The sequence below is a fragment of the Balaenoptera physalus genome, assembly GCF_965194825.1.
Source record: "Balaenoptera physalus genome assembly, chromosome: 12".
NCBI classification, from domain to species: Eukaryota; Metazoa; Chordata; class Mammalia; order Artiodactyla; family Balaenopteridae; genus Balaenoptera; species Balaenoptera physalus.
Genome location: NC_138897.1, coordinates 27,705,238 through 27,725,221, shown reverse-complemented (window position 1 = coordinate 27,725,221; position 19,984 = coordinate 27,705,238). Strand labels below are relative to the sequence as shown.

At 40.0% G+C, this 19,984-nt stretch overlaps 1 protein-coding gene across 1 annotated transcript in view; it reads right to left on the bottom strand.

The window, feature by feature from the left end:
* The window catches only part of LOXHD1 (lipoxygenase homology PLAT domains 1), a 226,254-nt gene that overhangs the window by 135,224 nt on the left and 71,046 nt on the right, over window positions 1-19,984 (bottom strand). The window contains exons 9-12 of the mRNA XM_082416684.1: window positions 2,556-2,691; window positions 1,869-2,029; window positions 769-855; window positions 204-339 (exon numbers count right to left, since the gene is read on the bottom strand). Coding sequence (XP_082272810.1) covers window positions 204-339; window positions 769-855; window positions 1,869-2,029; window positions 2,556-2,691 — 520 coding nt within the window. The remainder of the gene's footprint in view (window positions 1-203; window positions 340-768; window positions 856-1,868; window positions 2,030-2,555; window positions 2,692-19,984) is intronic.

Genomic DNA, 19,984 nt, shown 5'->3' with positions numbered 1-19,984 from the left:
ATCATAAAGCCTTAGCATCATGCCTTGGAGATGGCTCCTACAAGCCGGTCTTGAGTCTAGGACCTTCTAGACCCATTCCTCATTCAGAGGGAGCTTGATGATGCATAGTGGACAAGACTACCAGCTCATGGGCTAGACACCCATTGGCACACCAAGTAAGAGTTCCATTACCTCCCCCAGGATGAGAGCCAGTCAATACTTACTGCCCATTATCCTCCGTACTGTTGGACCCTCAGCAGTCATTTCCCTAACGATCTCATTGTCATCCTCATTGGCATCCAGCCAGCGATTGCAGTTGAAGTTATACTTGTCCTTGGTCAGAGTGTTCATCAAGGTCATCTGGAATGAAGCCCTGGAGTGAGCAAGTGGGTGTACCAGAGATATTCGTCCATGCCTTGAGGTTCCCGTTCTGCTAGTTCATCTCAAGGAGGACAAGGCCGTCCCCTAGGGATGACTCTTGTGGAAGATGGAGTGCCAGATTAATATTTATCCCTCTGGTCCCCTGGAGACCCACAGTTGCCTAGCAGCCAGGTGATTAGGACACAGTGCAAGCCTGCTGCAACCTAAGCAACTTCTTAGTCTACTTTGGAAGTCCTGTCCGCATCAGGAAGTCCATGTGTCATGTGTCCAAATTTAGGTCTCACTACAACCCTTCCCCACCCACACTCCCAACAGATAAAGGCAAACTAACAAGACGAGGTCATTAGAAAGAGACCATTTTGGTTCCTCTCCCAACCACCTTCTAACCCCCAAGATGGTACATCTCACCCTTTCTAAATGCCATCCAGAACCAGGACTCCTTTTATTATGCCATGCCCGAATCTTATAAAACCTGCCGAGGTCTGGGAGCTCAATCTATGGTGAGAGATAACAAGGTCTGAGTGGACAGAACCAAGTGAAATGTGTTTATCCTCATAGCTGACCCCCTGCCAGGAGGGTACCCACTTTGAGCTGTTTCTTCAGCATCAAGGGTGGGTTTGCTTCAAACCACCCTCATATATTCTATCTTCTTGTGCTCTTTTAACCAATGGCACATGAGGGAGAGACAGCCATGTAGAGCTAAGGTTCAGTCTGGGCTGGGGAAACTGAACAAAAATAACTGACCCACAGTAGGATCCAGACTAAATAAAATCTTCCAAGCAATAAGCTTTCAATTACAAAATCCATATGGCAGCCCTGCAAATTAGCACAGGCCCACGGCCTCAGGACTCTGCTGGGCACTGAAACAGACAAAAAGATCAATACAGTGGTCATGCCCTTTCCCTAGGGGCTCAAAGTCTAGCCAGGAAGACAAATACATAAAGAGCAATGAACTGAAGGTATAATAGAAGCGCCAACGGGGTGCTCTGAGAAGAGAGCTGCAAATTACAAATTATTCTTACCTAAAGGTCAGAGCTGCACTTCCGTTGACAAAACAAGCCTTGCTCTGCTTATATACATACTGAAAATTTAAAGCTGAATTTCTTTTTAAATGTTCCAAAATGTATACTTTCCTTTAAATTTGCTCCTCACTCTCTAATTCAGTCCACATTGGTTGGTTTGACACTAACTGTGCTCAGGGTCTCTGCTCTACAATGATTCCCCAAGTCACCAGGCTCCTGAATGTCCAAAGCCATTACATACTTGCTTCTTCTCCCATGCTTGGTTCTGGACTGTGTGATTCAGATGAAGGGCCAGATCTAAACTGCACCCCATCAGTACATTGCCCGTACATTAAATGTGGCATTCCTTGCAGGGGTCTAGGGACTCTATTTTACCTTTTTGTCTTCAAACTTGATCCAAACCTGGCTTAGAAAACCAGAATCCCATGACAAATGCTTCTTACACCCCTTCCTCCTTCTTCCCTCCCACTCTGTCACACTTCCTACCCTAAATTTCTCAATTATTCCAGGTTTGAACCACTTGTTGTTGGGATTCAGGAGAATCTCATCTGTCCGCCCCTTCTGCCCATAAATCTGGATGAAGATAGGAGAGTTGGTACCAGCTTTCTTCAAGTCGGTCGTCCAGACCCACAGGGACCATGGGAATTCTGCAGAGACAGGTCAAGTTGTACCATAAACTTCAAAAGTGAAGAGATTTTCAAGCTACCAGTGGGGAAGACAAGCAAATCAAAGGTGATCAGGACTGAAGTGCAGGTTGTATACAGGTGTGTCCTACACTCAGAAACCCATTATAACAAATACTAAATTTGGGAAGTCAAGGATTCCTTGCTATTTGAAAGAGTGTGCCTTAATGTTCCTTTTAATGGTGAGAGTCTATTAGTATGTTTTAAATAGGGGGAAGAGTTGACTCCACCCACCCTGTGGCCAGTACATTCAGAGTGCACTGTGTTCAACCATTCAGTTTAACAACCAGCCCATCACAGCAACTTAACGATTTGGGGCTGCTGGAGTATCAGCCTTGGTGCCACGTCTGTAACTCTGTGTGGTCTGTACCTTGGAGAACTGAGGTCCCTGGGGGACCCTTTCCCTTCCTTTCCAGAGGAGAATTGAGAAGAAGGAGTGCCCAGTGGTTTGACATCCTGGCCTTTGCTGGCTCTGGGCCCCTCCACCTACTTTTCAGCCTCTTCTTCCTGAGAGACACCATCTCGTAGAGCTGCCTCTCGATCAGCCCATCTGCCTTCTTCTCATCCAGCCAGTTGCTGCAAGGGAAGGTCTGCTGGATGCCAGTGAAGGGGCACAAAATCACCACCTGGGGGAGCAGATCACATCTCCTACAGTAGGTCCCCTGGCTGGGACTTCTTTGTAATGTTCAACAGCCTCCTTTGCCCCACATTTAGGGTTGTCTGCATTACTACCCTCAAGGAATGTCACTTTTCTTCCCACTGCCTATCTCATTAAATCTTAGATCAAGAAATACCTCTTCTAAGAACTCTTCCCAAGTAGGTATCATCCATATTCCAATTTACTAGCCCAAAGCTCAAACATTTTTCTCTATACACATACCCTTTTTGAATACCATATTTCCTTATGCACATTGTAAATTCTCCATCTGAACCAAATTAACTAGAATACTAAATTAATACCCTGTATTTGTCTTGTGGAAAAAAGGTCAATCACATAAAAGGTAATTAATATCTATAATTTAATACAAAAACTAACTACCTCTTCAGGACTTGATCCTTATTTAACCTTCTCTCCTACACCTTCTCCATCTCTACCCACATTCTGAACTTATGGGTTTAGAACATGGCATTCTGTCTAACCCAGACACACCTAGACGTTTTGAAGAGAATCATCAGAATGCCAAAGACAGAGATCTTAAGAACATCAAGAGAGAAAAGACAGATGATGGCAATTGGACTAACAGAAGCCAGAGGATATTGGGGGGTGGGGGCATTAGAACTCAATCTAGAATTCTGTATCCTGAAATTTCTTTCAAGAATGAAAATGCAATAAAATAATTTTCAAATTAACAAAAACAGAGTTTACCACCAATAGACCTTACTTAACCAAAGGAACTTCTAAAGCATAGTACTTCAGGAGGAAGAAGAAAATTGACACCAGAAAAGAGGTCTTAGATGCAAGAAGAATTGGCAAGCAAACACACTGGCAAACAGGTAGGTAAATCTGAACGAATATGACTCTACAAAACAACAGCATATAATATGTGAATTTAAAAATAATTTAAAGTAGAGCTAAAATACTCTACTTTCAAAATTGGCATGCAACCTAGATGCAGGGTTATTACCATTAGAAATTTCTAAGGTTTTTGATTTGTCTAAGAGGGAATTAGAGATGGTGGTTAAATTTAGGTCTTGTCACAGTAAGTATGTATGCTAAAATTTCAATAGTAACCACTAAAAAAACCAGAAAGAGTGTATAATTTCCAAATCACTATCAAGAAAAAAAAAACACAACCAATCAGTTAATCAAAAAAGAAAATAGAAAGACGTAGTAAAAGCAGGACAAACAGACATGTTAATAGTTATAATAAACATAAATGACTAAATTTATCAGTTAAAAGCTAGATAGCATCAGATAGGATTGTGATAAAGATTCAATTAACCAGAAGGTTATACTAATTCTATATCTCACAACGTAGCCTAAAACTACATACAGCAAAAATTGTTAGTTCTATAGTAAGAAATTTAAATATCTACCAGCGACATTGGAAATTTCAACACATCTTTCTTTGTAATTAATAGATCAACAGACAAAATGCTATTAAGGAGATAGAAGATTCAAAAACAAAAGTAACAAACTGAATTTAATAAATAAAATCAAAATCTTAAATTCAACTCTTGGAACATATACATAAATTGAAGCGCATTGTAAAGTAAATGTCAAAAAATTTAAAAATGGCATCCACCATTGAGAGGACCTTCAAGATGGCGGAGGAGTAAGATGTGGATATCACCTTTCTCCCCACAAATACATCAAAAATACATCTAAATGTGCAACAACTCCTAAAGAACACCTACTGAATGCTGGCAGAAGACCTCAGACCTCCCCAAAGACAAGAAACTCCCCACGTAGCTGGGTAGGGAAAAAGAAAAAACAGAGACAAAAAAATAGGGAGGGGACCTACACCTCTGGGAGGGAGCTGTGAAAGAGGAAAAGTTTCCACGCACTAAGAAGCCCCTTCACTGGTGGAGACGGGAGTGGGCTTGGAGGAAGCTTTGGAGCCATGGAGGGGAGTGCAGCAATAGGGCTGCAGGGGGCAAAGCGGAGAGATTCCCGCAAAGAGGATTGGGGCCAACCAGCACTCACCAGCCTGAGAGGTTTGTCTGCTCACCCGCCGGGACGGGTGGGGGCTGGGAGCTGAGGCTCGGGATTCGTAGGTCAGATCCCAGGGAGAGGACAGGGGTTGGCTGCGTGAACACAGCCAGAAGGGGCTAGTGCGCCACAGCTAACCAGAAGGAAGACCGGGAAAAAGTCTGGAACTTCCTAAGAGTCAAGAGACTGTTGTTTCGGGGTGCACGAGGAGAGGAGATTCAGGGCACTGCCTAAAAGAGCTTCAGAGACAGGTGTGAGCCACGGCTATCAGTGCAGACACCAGAGACAGGCATGAAATGCTAAGGCTGCTGCTGCAGCCACCAAGAAGCCTGTGTGCAAGCGCAGGTCAATATCCACACCTCCCCTCCCGGGAGCCTGTGCAGCCCGCCACTTCCAGGGTCCCATGATCCAGGGACCATTTCCCCAGGAGAACACATGGCGCACCTCAGGCTGTTGCAATGTCACACTGGCCTCTGCCGCCGCAGGCTTGTGCCGCATTCTATACCCCTCTCTCCCCCGGCCTGAGTGAGCCAGAGCCCCCTAATCAGCCCTCCTTTAACCCCCTCCTGTGTGGGTGAAGAACAGATGCCAGAGTGCGACCTACATGTAGAGGCAGGGCCAAATCCAAAGCTGAAACCCAGGAGCTGTGCGGACAAAGAGAAAGGGAAATTTCTCTGTGCAGCCTCAGGAGCAGCAGATTAAATCTTCACAATCAGTTGATGTACCCTGCATCTGTGGAATGCCTGGTTAGACAATGAATCATCCCAAAATTGAGGTGGTGGACATTGGGAGCAACTGTAGACTTCGGATTTGTTGTATGTGACTGACTAGTTTCTGATTTTTATGTTTAACTTAGTTTCGTTTTTAGTGCTTGTTCTCATTGGTGGATTTGTTTATTAGTTTGGTTGCTTTCTTCTTTTTTTTTAAATTACTTAAAAAATATTTTTATTTTAATAATATTTTTTATTTTAAAAACTTTATTTTATTTTAATTTCCTTCTTTTTTTTCTCCCTTTTCTTCCGAGCCATGTGGCTGACAGGATCTTGGTGCTCTGGCCGGGTGTCAGGCTGGTGCCTCTGAGGTGGGAGAGCCGAGTTCAGGAAATTGGACCACCAGAGAGACCTCTCGGCCCCACGTAATATCAATCGGCCAGAGTTCACCCAGAGATCTCCATCTCAACACTAAGACCCAGCTCCACCCAATGACCAGCAAGCTGAAGTGCTGGACACCCCATGCCAAACAACTAGAAAGACAGGAACACAACCCCACCCATCAGCAGAGAGTCTGCCTAAAATCATAATAAATTCACAGACATCCCAAAACACACCACTGGACATGGTCCTGCCCACCAGAAAGACAAGATCCAGCCTCATCCACCAGAACACAGGCAACCAGTCCCCTCCACAAGGAAGCCTACACAACCCACTGAACCAACCTTATCTACTGGGGGCAGACACAAAAAACAACAGGAACTACGAACTTGCAGCCTGTGAAAAGGAGACCCCAAACACAATAAGTTAAGCAAAATGAGAAGACAGAGAAATACCCAGCAGATGAAGGAGCAAGGTAAAAACCCACCAGACCAAACAAATGAAGAGGAACTAGGCAGTCTACCTGAAAAAGAATTCAGAGTAATGATAGTAAAGATGATCCAAAATCTTGGAAATAGAATGGAGAAAATACAAGAAACATTTAACAAGGACCTAGGAGAATTAAAGAGCAAACAAACAGTGAGGAACAACACAATAAATGAAATTAAAAATTCTCTAGAAGGAATCAATAGCATAATAACTGAGGCAGAAGAACGGATAAGTGACCTGGAAGAGAAAATAGTGGAAATAACTACTGCAGAGCAGAATAAAGAAAAAAGAATGAAAAGAACTGAGGACAGTCTCAGAGACTTCTGGGACAACATTAAATGCAACAACATTTGAATTATAGGGGTCCCAGAAGAAGAAGAGAAAAAGAAAGGGACTGAGAAAATATTTGAAGAGATTATAGTTGAAAACTTCCCTAATATGGGAAAGGAAATAGTCAGTCAAGTCCAGGAAGCGCAGAGTCCCATGCAGGATAAATCCAAGAAGAAACACGCCAAGAAACATGTTAATCAAACTATCAAAAATTAAATACAAGGAAAAAATATTAAAAGCAGCAAAGGGAAAACAACAAATAACATACAAGGGAATCCCCATAAGGTTAACAGCTGATCTTTCAGCAGAAACTCTACAAGCCAGAAGGGAGTGGTAGGACATACTTAAAGTGATGAAAAGGAAAAACTTATAACCAAGATTACTCTACCCAGCAAGGATCTCATTCAGATTTAATGGAGAAATTAAACTTTTACAGACAAGAAAAAGTTAAGAGAATTCAGCACCACCAAACCAGCTCTATAACAAATGCTAAAGGAACTTCTCTTGGCAGGAAACACAAGAGAAGGAAAAGACCTACAATAACAAACCCAAAACAATTAAGAAAATGGTAATAGGAACATACATATCGATAACTACCTTAAATGTAAATGGATTAAATGCTCCCACCAAAAGACATACACTGGCTGAATGGATAAAAAAACAGGACCCGTATATATGCTGTCTACAAGAGACCCACTTCAGACATAGGAACACATACAGACTGAAAGTGAGGGGATGGAAAAATGTATTCCATGCAAATGGAAATCAAAAGAAAACTGGAGTAGTAATTCTCATATCAGACAAAATAGACTTTAAAATAAAAACTATTACAAGAGACAAAGAAGGACACTACATAATGATCAAGGGATCAATCCAAGAAGAAGATATAGGAATTGTAAATATTTATGCACCCAACGTAGGAGTACCTCAATATGAAAGGCAAATGCTGACAGCCATAAAAGGGGAAACTGACAGTAACATAATCATACTAGGGGACTTTAATAACACCCCACTTTCACCAATGGACACAGCATCCAAAATGAAAATAAATAAGGAAACACAAGATTTAAATGACACATTAAACAAGATGGATTAACTGATATTTTTAGGACATTCCATCCAAAAACAACAGAATACACTTTCTTCTCAAGTGTGCATGGAACATTCTCCAGGATAGATCACACCTTGTGTCACAAATCAAGCCTTGGTAAATTTAAGAAAATTGAAATCATATCAAGTATCTTTTCCAACAACAATGTTATGAGACTAGATATCAATTACACGAAAAAAAACTGTAAAATATACAAACACATGGAGGCTAAACAATATGCTACTAAATAACCAAGAGATCACTGAAGAAATCAAAGAGGAAATCAAAAAATACCTAGAAACAAATGACAATGAAAACACGATGACCCAAAACCTATGGGGTGCAGCAAAAGCAGTTCTAAGAGGGAAGTTTATAGCAATACAATCCTACCTCAAGAAACAAGCAACATCTCAAATAAACAACCTAACTTACACCTAAAGCAATTAGAGAAAGAAGAACAAAAAAAAACCCAAATTTAGCAGAAGGAAAGAAATCATAAAGATCAGATCAGAAATAAATGAAAAAGAAATGAAGGAAACAATAGCAAAGATCAATAAAACTAAAAGTTGGTTCTTTGAGAAGATAAACAAAATGGACAACCCATTAGCCACACTCATCAAGAAAAAAAGGGAGAAGGCTCAAATCAATAGAATTAGAAATGAAAGAGAAGAAGTAACAACTGACCCCACAGAAATACAAAGGATCATGTAAGACTACTACAAGCAACTATATGCCAATAAAATAGACAACCTGAAAGAAATGGACAAATTCTTAGAAAGGCACAACCTTCTGAGACTGAACCAGGAAGAAACAGAAAATATAAACAGACCAATCACAAGCACTGAAATTGAAACTGCGATTAAAAATCTTTCAACAAACAAAAGCCCAGGACCAGATGCCTTCACAGGAGAATTCTATCAAACATTTAGAGAAGAGCTAACACCTATCCTTCTCAAACTCTTCCAAAATATAGCAGACAGAGGAACACTACCACACTCATTCTACGAGGCCACCATCACCCTGATTCCAAAACCAGACAAAGATGTCACAAAAAAAGAAAACTACAGGCCAATATCACTGATGAACATAGATGCAAAAATCCTCAACAAAATACTAGCAAACAGAATCCAACAGCACATTAAAGGGATCATACACCATGATCAAGTGGGGTTTGTTCCAAGAATGCAAGGATTCTTCAATATATGCAAATCAATCAACGTGATACACCATATTAACAAATTGAAGGAGAAAAACCATATGATCATCTCAATAGAGGCAGAGAAAGCGTTTGACAAAATTCAACAGCCATTTATGATAAAAGCCCTGCAGAAAGTAGGCATAGAGGGAACTTTCCTCAACATAATAAAGGCCATATAAGACAAACCCACAGCCAACATCGTCCTCAATGGTGAAAAACTGAAACCATTTCCACTAAGATCAGGAACAAGACAAGGTTGCCCACTCTCACCACTATTATTCAACATAGTTTTGGAAGTGTTAGCCACAGCAATCAGAGAAGAAAAAGAAATAAAAGGAATCCAAATCAGAAAAGAAGAAGTAAAGTTGTCACTGTTTGCAGATGACATGATACTATACATAGAGAATCCTAAAGCTGCTACCAGAAAACTGCTAGACCTAATCAATGAATTTGGTAAAGTAGCAGGATACAAAATTAATGCACAGAAATCTCTTGCATTCCTATACACTAATGATGAAAAATCTGAAAGTGAAATTAAGAAAACACTCCCATTTACCATTGCAACAAAAAGAAGAAAATATCTAGGAATAAACCTACCTAAGGAGACAAAAGACCTGTATGCAGAAAATTATAAGACACTGATGAAAGAAACTAAAGATGATACAAATAGATGGAGAGATATACCATGTTCTTGGATTGGAAGAATCAACATTGTGAAAATGACTCTACTACCCAAAGCAATCCACAGATTCAATGCAATCACCACTATTATTCAACATAGTTTTGGAAGCCCTAGCCATGGCAATCAGAGAAGAAAAAGAAATAAAAGGAATACAAATTGGAAAAGAAGTAAAACTGTCACTGTTTGCAGATGACATGATACTATACATAGAGAATGCGAAAGATGCTACCAGGAAACTACTAGAGCTAATCAATGAATCTGGTTAAGTAGCAGGATACAAAGTTAATGCACAGAAATATCTTGCATTCCTGTACACTAATGATGAAAAATCTGAAAGAGAAATTAAGGAAAAACTCCCATTTACCATTGCAACAAAAAGAATAAAATACCTAGGAATAAACCTACCTAAGGAGACAAAAGACCTGTATGCAGAAAACTATAAGACACTGAGGAAAGAAATTAAAGATCATACAAACATATGGAAAGATATACCATGTTCTTGGATTGGAAGAATCAACATTGTGAAAATGACTATTCCACCAAAAGCAATCTACAGATTCAATGCAATCCCTATCAAACTACCAATGGCATTTTTCACAGAACTAGAACAAAAAATTTCACAATTTGTATAGAAACACAAAATACCCCAAATAGCCAAAGCAATCTTGAGAAAGAAAAACAGAGCTGGAGCAATCAGGCTTCCTGACTTCAGACTATACAACAAAGCTACAGTAATCAAGACAGTATGGTACTGGCACAAAAATAGAAATATAGATGAGTGGAACAGGATAGAAAACCCAGAGATAAACCCACGCACATATGGTCACCTTTTCTTTCATGAAGGAGATGAGAATATACATTGGAGTAATGACAGCCTCTTCAATAAGTGGTGCTGGGAAAACTGGACAGCTACATGTATAAGAATGAAATTAGAACACTCCCTTACACAATACACAAAAATAAACTCAAAATATATTAAAGACCTAAATATAAGGCCACACACTATCAAACTCTTAGAGGAAAACATAGGCAGAGCACTCTATGACATAAATCACAGCAAGATCCTTTCTGACCCATCTCCTAGAGAAATGGAAATAAAAACAAAAATAAACAAATGGGAGCTAATGAAACTTAAAAGCTTTTACACAGCAAAGGAAAGCATAAACACGACGAAAAGAAGACCCTCAGAATGGGAGAAAATATTTGCAAATGAAGCAAACAAGAAAGGATTAATCTCCAAAATATACAAGCAGCTCACGCAGCTCAGTATCAAAAAAACAAACAACCCAATCCAAAAATGAGCAGAAGACCTGAAAAGACATTTCTCCAAAGAAGATATACAGATTGCCAACAAACACATGAAAGAATGCTCAACATCACTAATCATTAGAGAAATGCAAATCAAAACTACAATAAGGTATCACCTCACACCGGTCAGTATGGCAATCACCAAAAAAATCTACAAACAATAAATGCTGGAGAGGGTATGGAGAAAAGGGAATCCTCTTGCACTGTTGGTGGAATGTAAATTGATACAGCCACTATGGAGAACAGTATGGAGGTTCCTTAAGAAACTTAAAACAGAACTACCATACAACCCAGCAATCCCACTACTGGGCATATGCCCTGAGGAAACCATAATTCAAAAAGAGTCATGTACCACAATGTTCATTGCAGCTCTATTTACAATAGCCAAGACATGGAAGCAACCTAAGTGTCCATCGACAGATGAATGGATAAAGAAGATGTGGCACATATATACAATGGAATATTACTCAACCATAAAAAGAAACGAAATTGAGTTATCTGTAGTGAGGTGGATGGACCTAGAGTCTGTCACACAGAGGGAAGTAAGTCAGAAAGAGAAAAACAAATACCATATGCTAACACATATATTTATGGAATTAAAAAGAAATGGTTCTGAAAAACCTAGGGGCAGGACAGGAATAAAGATGCAGATGTAGAGAATGGACTTGAGGGCACGGGGAGGTGGAAGAGTAAGCTGGGATGAATTGAGAGAGTGGCATGGACATATATACTCTACCATATGTAAAATAGATAGCTAGTGGGAAGCATCCACATAGCACAGGGAGATCAGCTCTGTGCTTTGTGACCACCTAGAGGGGTGGGATAGGGAGGATGGGAGGGAGACGCAAGAGGGAGCGGATCACTTTGTTATACAGCAGAAACGAACACAATATTGTAAAGCAATTATGATCCAATAAAGATGTTTAAAAAAATGGCTTCATTGAATATTTCCTTATTAAAATTATATTAAATTAGAAATAAAAACAAAAAAATAACAAAACATCATGTATTTGGAGTCTAAAAAATCACACTTCAAAATAAATAATGGATAACAAAATAATTTCAAATGGAGTGATAAATACGAATAAAAAACACAACTTATAGAAGAAAAAATTTTATAAAATGCCCTTCATCAATATTAAAAGCTTCTGCTCTCCAAAAGCATTAAGAAAATGAAAAGGCAAGCTACACATTGGGAGACTGTGTGTATATAATATATATTATATATAAAATACATATTATAGTATATATCACAATTATATATTATATTCATACATATGTCACATGTATCTGACATAGAACTTGTATTAAGAATTCATAAAGGGGCTTCCCTGGTGGCACAGTGGTTGGGAGTCTGCCTGCTGGTGCAGGGGACACGGGTTCGAGCCCTGGTCTGGGAGGATCCCACATGCCGCGGAGCACCTAGGCCCGTGAGCCACAACTACTGAGCCTGAGCGTCTGGAGCCTGTGCTCCGCAACAAGAGAGGCCACGATGGTGAGAGGCCCACACACCGCAATGAAGAGTGGTCCCTGCTTGCCGCAACTGGAGAGAGCCCTCGCACAGAAACGAAGACCCAACACAGCCAAAAATAAATAAATAAATATTTTAAAAAAACAAAACCGCAAATGAGTTAAAAAAAAAATTAAAAGAATACATAAAGGGAGAGTAGGAGAAAATGACGGAAGAGTAAGACGCAGAGATCACCTTCCTCCCCACAGATACATCAGAAATACATCTACACGTGGAACTGCTCCTACAGAACACCCACTGAACACTGGCAGAAGACCTCAGACCTCCCAAAAGGCAAGAAACTCCCCACGTACCTGGGTAGGGCAAAAGAAAAAAGAAAAAACAGAGACAAAGAATAGGGACGGGACCTGCACCAGTGGGAGGGAGCTGTGAAGGAGGAAAGTTCTCCACACACTAGGAAGGCCCTTCACGGGCGGAGACTGCAGGTGGCGGGGGGGGAATCTTCAGAGCCACGGAGGAGAGTGCAGCAACAGGGGTGCGGAGGGCAAAGCGGAGAGATTCCCTCACAGAGGAGCAGTGCCGACCAGCACTCCCCAGCCCAAGAGGCTTGTCTGCTCACCCGCTGGGGCGGGCGGGGACTGGGAGCTGAGGCTCGGGCTTCGGTCGGATCCCAGGGAGAGGACTGGGGTTGGTGGCGTGAACACAGCCTGAAGGGGTTAGTGCACCACAGCTAGCTGGGAGAGAGTCCTGGAAAAGTCTGGAGCTGCCGAAGAGACAAGAGACTTTTTCATGCCTCTTTGTTTCCTGGTGCGCGAGGAGAGGGGATTCAGAGCACCGCCTAAATGATCTGCAGAGACGGGCGTGAGCCGCGGCTATCAGTGTGGACACCAGAGACGGGCATGGGACGCTAAGGCTGCTACTCCCACCACCAAGAAGCCTGTGTGCAAGCACAGGTCACTATCCACACCGACCCTCCGGGAGCCTGTGCCGCCCGCCACTGCCAGGGTCCTGTGATCGAGGGACAACTTCCCCAGGAGAATGCACGGCGTGCCTCGGGCTGGTGCAACTTCACGCCGGCCTCTGCCGCAGCAGGCTTGCCCCACATCCGTACCCCTCCCTCCCCCCGGCCTGAGTGAGCCAGAGCCCCCGAATCAGCTGCTCCTTTAACCCCATCCTGTCTGAGCGAAGAACAGACGTCCTCAGGCGACCTACACGCAGAGGCGGGTCCAAATCCAAAGCTGAACCCCAGGAGCTGTGCGAACAAAGAAGAGAAAGGGAAATCTCTCCCAGCAGGCTCAGAAGCAGCGGATTAAAGCTCCACAATCAACCTGATGTACCCTGCGTCTGTGGAATAACTGAATAGACAATGAATCATCCCAAATTGAGGAGGTGGACTTTGGGAGCAAGATATATTATTTTTTCTCCTTTTCCTCTTTTTGTGAACGTGTATGTGTATGCTTCTGTCTGAGATTTTGTCTGTACAGCTTTGCTTTCACCATTTGTCCTAGGGTTCTGTCCGTCCGTTGTTTTTTTTTCCTTCTTTTTACTTAAAAAATTTTTTTCGTTATAATTATTTTTTATTTTAATTATTTTATTTTATTTTATCTTACTTTATTTTATTTTATCCTCTTTCTTTCTATTTTTTCTCCCTTTTATTCTGAGCCATGTGGATGAAAGACTCTTGGTGCTCCAGCCAGGCATCAGGGCTGTGCCTCTGAGGTGGGAGAGACAACCTCAGGACACTGGTCCACAAGAGACCTCCCAGATCCATGTAATACCAAATGATGAAAATCTCCCAGAGATCTCCATCTCAACACCAAGACCCAGCATCACTCAACGACCAGCAAGCTACAGTGCTGGACACCCTATGCCAAACAACTAGCAAGACAGGAACACAACCCCATCCATTAGCAGAGAGTCTGCCTAAAATCATAATAAGGCCACAGACACCCCAAAACACACCACCAGACGTGGACCTGCCTACCAGAAAAACAAGATCCGGCCTCATCCACCAGAACACAGTCACTAGTCCTCTCCACCAGGAAGCCTACACAACCCACTGAACCAACCTTAGCCACTGGGGACAGACACTAAAAACAACAGGAACTACGAAACTGCAGCCTGTGAAAAGGAGACCCCAAAAACAGTAAGTTAAGAAAAATGAGAAGACAGAAAAACACACAGCAGATGAAGGAGCAAGGTAAAAACACACCAGACCTAACAAATGAAGAGGAACTAGGCAGTCTACCTGAAAAAGAATTCAGAATAATGATAGTAAAGATGATCCAAAATCTTGGAAATAGAATAGACAAAATGCAAGAAACATTTAACAAGGACCTAGAAGAACTAAAGAGTAAACAAGCAATGATGAACAACACAGTAAATGAAACTAAAAATACTCTAGAAGGGATCAATAGCAGAATAACTGAGGCAGAAGAACGGATAAGTGACCTGGAAGATAAAATAGTGGAAATAATTACTGCAGAGCAGAATAAAGAAAAAAGAATGAAAAGAACTGAGGACAGTCTCAGAGACCTCTGGGACAACATTAAATGCACCAACATTCGAATTATAGGGGTCCCAGAAGAAGAAGAGAAAAAAAAGGGACTGAGAAAATATTTGAAGAGATTATAGTTGAAAACTTCCCTAATATGGGAAAGGAAATAGTTAATCAAGTCCAGGAAGCACAGAGAGTCCCATACAAGATAAATCCAAGGAGAAACACGCCAAGACACATGTTAATCAAACTATCAAAAATTAAATATTAAGAAAACATATTAAAAGCAGCAAGGGAAAAACAACAAATAACACACAAGGGAATCCCCATAAGGTTAACAGTTGATCTTTCAGCAGAAACTCTGCAAGCCAGAAGGGAGTGGCAGGACACATTTAAAGTGATGGAGGAGGAAAACCTACAACCAAGATTATTCTAACCAGCAAGGATCTCATTCAGATTTGATGGAGAAATTAAAACCTTTACAGACAAGCAAAAGCTGAGAGAGTTCAGCACTACCAAACCAGCTTCACAACAAATGCTAAAGGAACTTCTCTAGGCAAGAAACACAAGAGAAGGAAAACACCTACAATAACAAACCCAAAACATTTAAGAAAATGGGAATAGGAACATACATATCGATAATTACCTTAAATGTAAATGGATTAAATGCTCCCACTAAAAGACACAGACAGGCTGAATGGATACAAAAACAAGACCTGTACATATGTTGTCTACAAGAGACCCACTTCAGACCTAGGGACACATACAGACTGAAAGTGAGGGGATGGAAAAAGAAATTCCATGGAAATGGAAATCAAAAGAAAGCTGGAGTAGCAGTTCTCATATCAGACAAAATACACTTTAAAATAAAGACTATTACAAGAGACAAAGAAGGACACTACATAATGATCAAGGGATCGATCCAAGAAGAAGATATAACAATTGTAAATATTTATGCACCCAACATAGGAGCATCTCAATACATAAGGCAAATACTAACAGCCATAAAAAGGGAAATCAACAGTAACACAATCATAGTAGGGGACTTTAACACCCCACTTTCACCAATGGACATATCGTCCAAAATGAAAATAAATAAAGAAACACAAGCTTTAAATGATACATTAAACAAGATGGACTTAATTAATATTTATAGGACATTCCATCCAAAAACAACAGAATACACATTTTTCTCAAGTGCTCATGGAACATTCTCCAGGATAGATCATATCTTGGGTCACAAATCAAGCCTTGGTAAATTTAAGAAAATTGAAATCGTATCAAGTATCTTTTCTGACCACAATGCTATGAGACTAGATATCAATAACAGGAAAAGATCCGTAAAAAATACAAACACATGGAGGTTAAACAATACACTACTTAAGAACGAAGTGATCACTGAAGAAATCAAAGGGGAAATCAAAAAATACCTAGAAACAAATGACAATGGAGACACGACGACCCAAAACCTATGGGATGCAGCAAAAGCAGTTCTAAGAAGGAAGTTTATAGCAATACAATCCTACTTCAAGAAACAGGAAACATCTCAAATAAACAACCTAACCTTGCACCTAAAGTAGTTACAGAAAGAAGAACAAAAAAACCCCAAAGTTAGCAGAAGGAAAGAAATCATAAAGATCAGATCAGAAATAAATGAAAAAGAAATGAAGGAAATGATAGCAAAGATCAATAAAACTAAAAGCTGGTTCTTTGAGAAGATAAACAAAATTGATAAACCATTAGCCAGACTCATCAAGAAAAAAAGGGAGAAGACTCAAATCAATAGAATTAGAAATGAAAAAGGGGAAGTAACAACTGACACTGCAGAAATACAAACGATCATGAGAGACTACTACAAGCAACTATATGCCAATAAAATGGACAACCTGGAAGAAATGGACAAATTCTTAGAAATGCACAACCTGCCGAGACTGAACCAGGAAGAAATAGAAAATATGCACAGACCAATCACAAGCACTGAAATTGAAACTGTGATTAAAAATCTTCCAACAAACAAAAGCCCAGGACCAGATGACTTCACAGGAGAATTCTATCAAACATTTAGAGAAGAGCTAACACCTATCCTTCTCAAACTCTTCCAAAATATAGCAGAGGGAGGAACACTCCCCAACTCATTCTATGAGGCCACCATCACCCTGATTCCAAAACCAGACAAAGATGTCACAAAGAAAGAAAACTACAGTCCAATATCCCTGATGAACATAGATGCAAAAATCCTCAACAAAATACTAGCAAACAGAATCCAACAGCACATTAAAAGGATCATACACCATGATCAAGTGGGGTTTATTCCAGGAATGCAAGGATTCTTCAGTATATGCAAATCAATCATTGTGATACACCATATTAACAAATTGAAGGAGAAAAATCATATGATCATCTCAATAGATGCAGAGAAAGCTTTTGACAAAATTCAACATCCATTTATGATAAAAGCCCTGCAGAAAGTAGGCATAGAGGGAACTTTCCTCAACATAATAAAGGCCATATATGACAAACCCACAGCCAACATCGTCCTCAATGGTGAAAAACTGAAACCATTTCCACTAAGATCAGGAACAAGACAAGGTTGCCCACTCTCACCACTATTATTCAACATAGTTTTGGAAGTGTTAGCCACAGCAATCAGAGAAGAAAACGAAATAAAAGGAATCCAAATCGGAAAAGAAGAAGTAAAACTGTCACTGTTTGCAGATGAGATGATACTATACATAGAGAATCCTAAAGCTGCTACCAGAAAACTGCTAGACCTAATCAATGAATTTGGTAAAGTAGCAGGATACAAAATTAATGCACAGAAATCTCTTGCATTCCTATACACTAATGATGAAAAATCTGAAAGTGAAATTAAGAAAACACTCCCATTTACCATTGCAACAAAAAGAAGAAAATATCTAGGAATAAACCTACCTAAGGAGACAAAAGACCTGTATGCAGAAAATTATAAGACACTGATGAAAGAAACTAAAAATGATACAAATAGATGGAGAGATATACCATATTCTTGGATTGGAAGAATCAACATTGTGAAAGTGACTCTACTACCCAAAGCAATCCACAGATTCAATGCAATCCCTATCAAACTACCAATGGCATTTTTCACAGAACTAGAACAAAAAATTTCACAATTTGTATGGAAACACTAAAGACCCCGAATAGCCAAAGCAATCTTGAGAAAGAGAAATGGATCTGGAGGAATCAGGCTCCCTGACTTCAGACTATACTACAAAGCTACAGTAATCAAGACAGTATGGTACTGGCACGAAAACAGAAATATAGATCAATGGAACAGAATAGAAAACCCAGAGATAAACTCACGCACATATGGTCACCTTATCTTTGATAAAGGAGGAAAGCATATACAGTGGAGAAAAGACAGCCTCTTCAATAAGTGGTGCTGGAAAACGGGACAGGTACATGTAAAAGTATGAATTAGAACACTCCCTGACACCATACACAAAAATAAACTCAAAATCGATTAAAGACTTAAATGTAAGGCCAGACACTATCAAACTCTTAGAGGAAAACATAGGCAGAGCACTCTATGACATAAATCACAGGAAGATCCTTTTTGACCCAGCTCCTAGAGAAATGGAAATAAAAACAAAAATAAACAAATGGGACCTAAAGAAACTTAAAAGCTTTTGCACAGCAAAGGAAACCATAAAGAAGACCAAAAGACAACCCTCAGAATGGGAGCAACTATTTGCAAATGAAGCAACTGACAAAGGATTAATCTGCAAAATTTACAAGCAGCTCATGCAGCTCAATAACCAAATAACAAACAACCCAATCCAAAAATGGGCAGAAGACCTAAATAGACATTTCTCCAAAGAAGATATACAGATTGCTAACAAACACATGAAAGAATGCTCAACATCATTAATCATTAGAGAAATGCAAATCAAAACTACAATGAGATATCATCTCACACCAGTCAGAATGGCCATCATCAAAAAATCTAGAAACAATAAATGCTGGAGAGGGTGTGGAGAAAACGGAACACTCTTGCACTGTTGGTGGGAATGTAAATTGATACAGCCACTATGGAGAACAGTATGGAGGTTCCTTAAAAAACTAAAAATAGAACTACCATACGACCCAGCAATCCCACTATTGGGCATATACCCTGAGAAAACCATAATTCAAAAAGAGTCATGTACCAAAATGTTCATTGCAGCTCTATTTACAATAGCCAGGACATGGAAGCAACCTAAGTGTCCATCATCATATGAATGGATAAAGAAGATGTGGCACATATATACAATGGAATATTACTCAGCCATAAAAGGAAACGAAATTGAATTATTTGTAGTGAGGTGGATGGAGTTAGAGTCTGTTATACAGAGTGAAGTAAGTCAGAAAGAGAAAAAAAAATACATTATGGTAATACATATATATGGAATCTAAGGGGAAAAAAAAAAGGTCATGAAGAACCTAGTGGTAAGATGGGAATAAAGACACAGACCTACTAGAGAATGGACTTGAGGATATGGGGAGGGGGAAGGGTAAGCTGGGACAAAGTGAGAGAGTGGCATGGACATATATATACTACCAAACGTAAAATAGAGAGCTAGTGATAAGCAGCCGCATAGCACAGGGAGATTCTCTCCGTGCTTTGTGACCACCTAGAGGGGTGGAATAGGGAGGGTGGGAGGGAGGGAGATGCAAGAGGGAAGAGATATGGGAACATATGTATATGTATAACTGATTCACTTTGTTATAAAGCAGAAACTAACACACCATTGTAAAGCGATTATACTCCAATAAAGATGTTAAAAAAAATAAAAGAATGTATAAAGAACCCATAGTTCAATAATAAAAAGATAAAAAATTTAAAAGAGGCAAAAAATGCCTCACAAAAGAAGATACACAAATGATTGATAAGCATGTGAAAAAAAATATTCAACATAATTAGTCATCAGAACCATGTAGAGTAAAACCATAATTAAATTCCACCACATACCCATAAGAATATCTATAAATTTAAAAGACTGACATTACCAAGTGATGGTGAGGATATAGAGCAACTGGGATTCTCATACAGTGTTGGTGGGCATTCAAAACTGTACAGCCATTTTGAAAATTG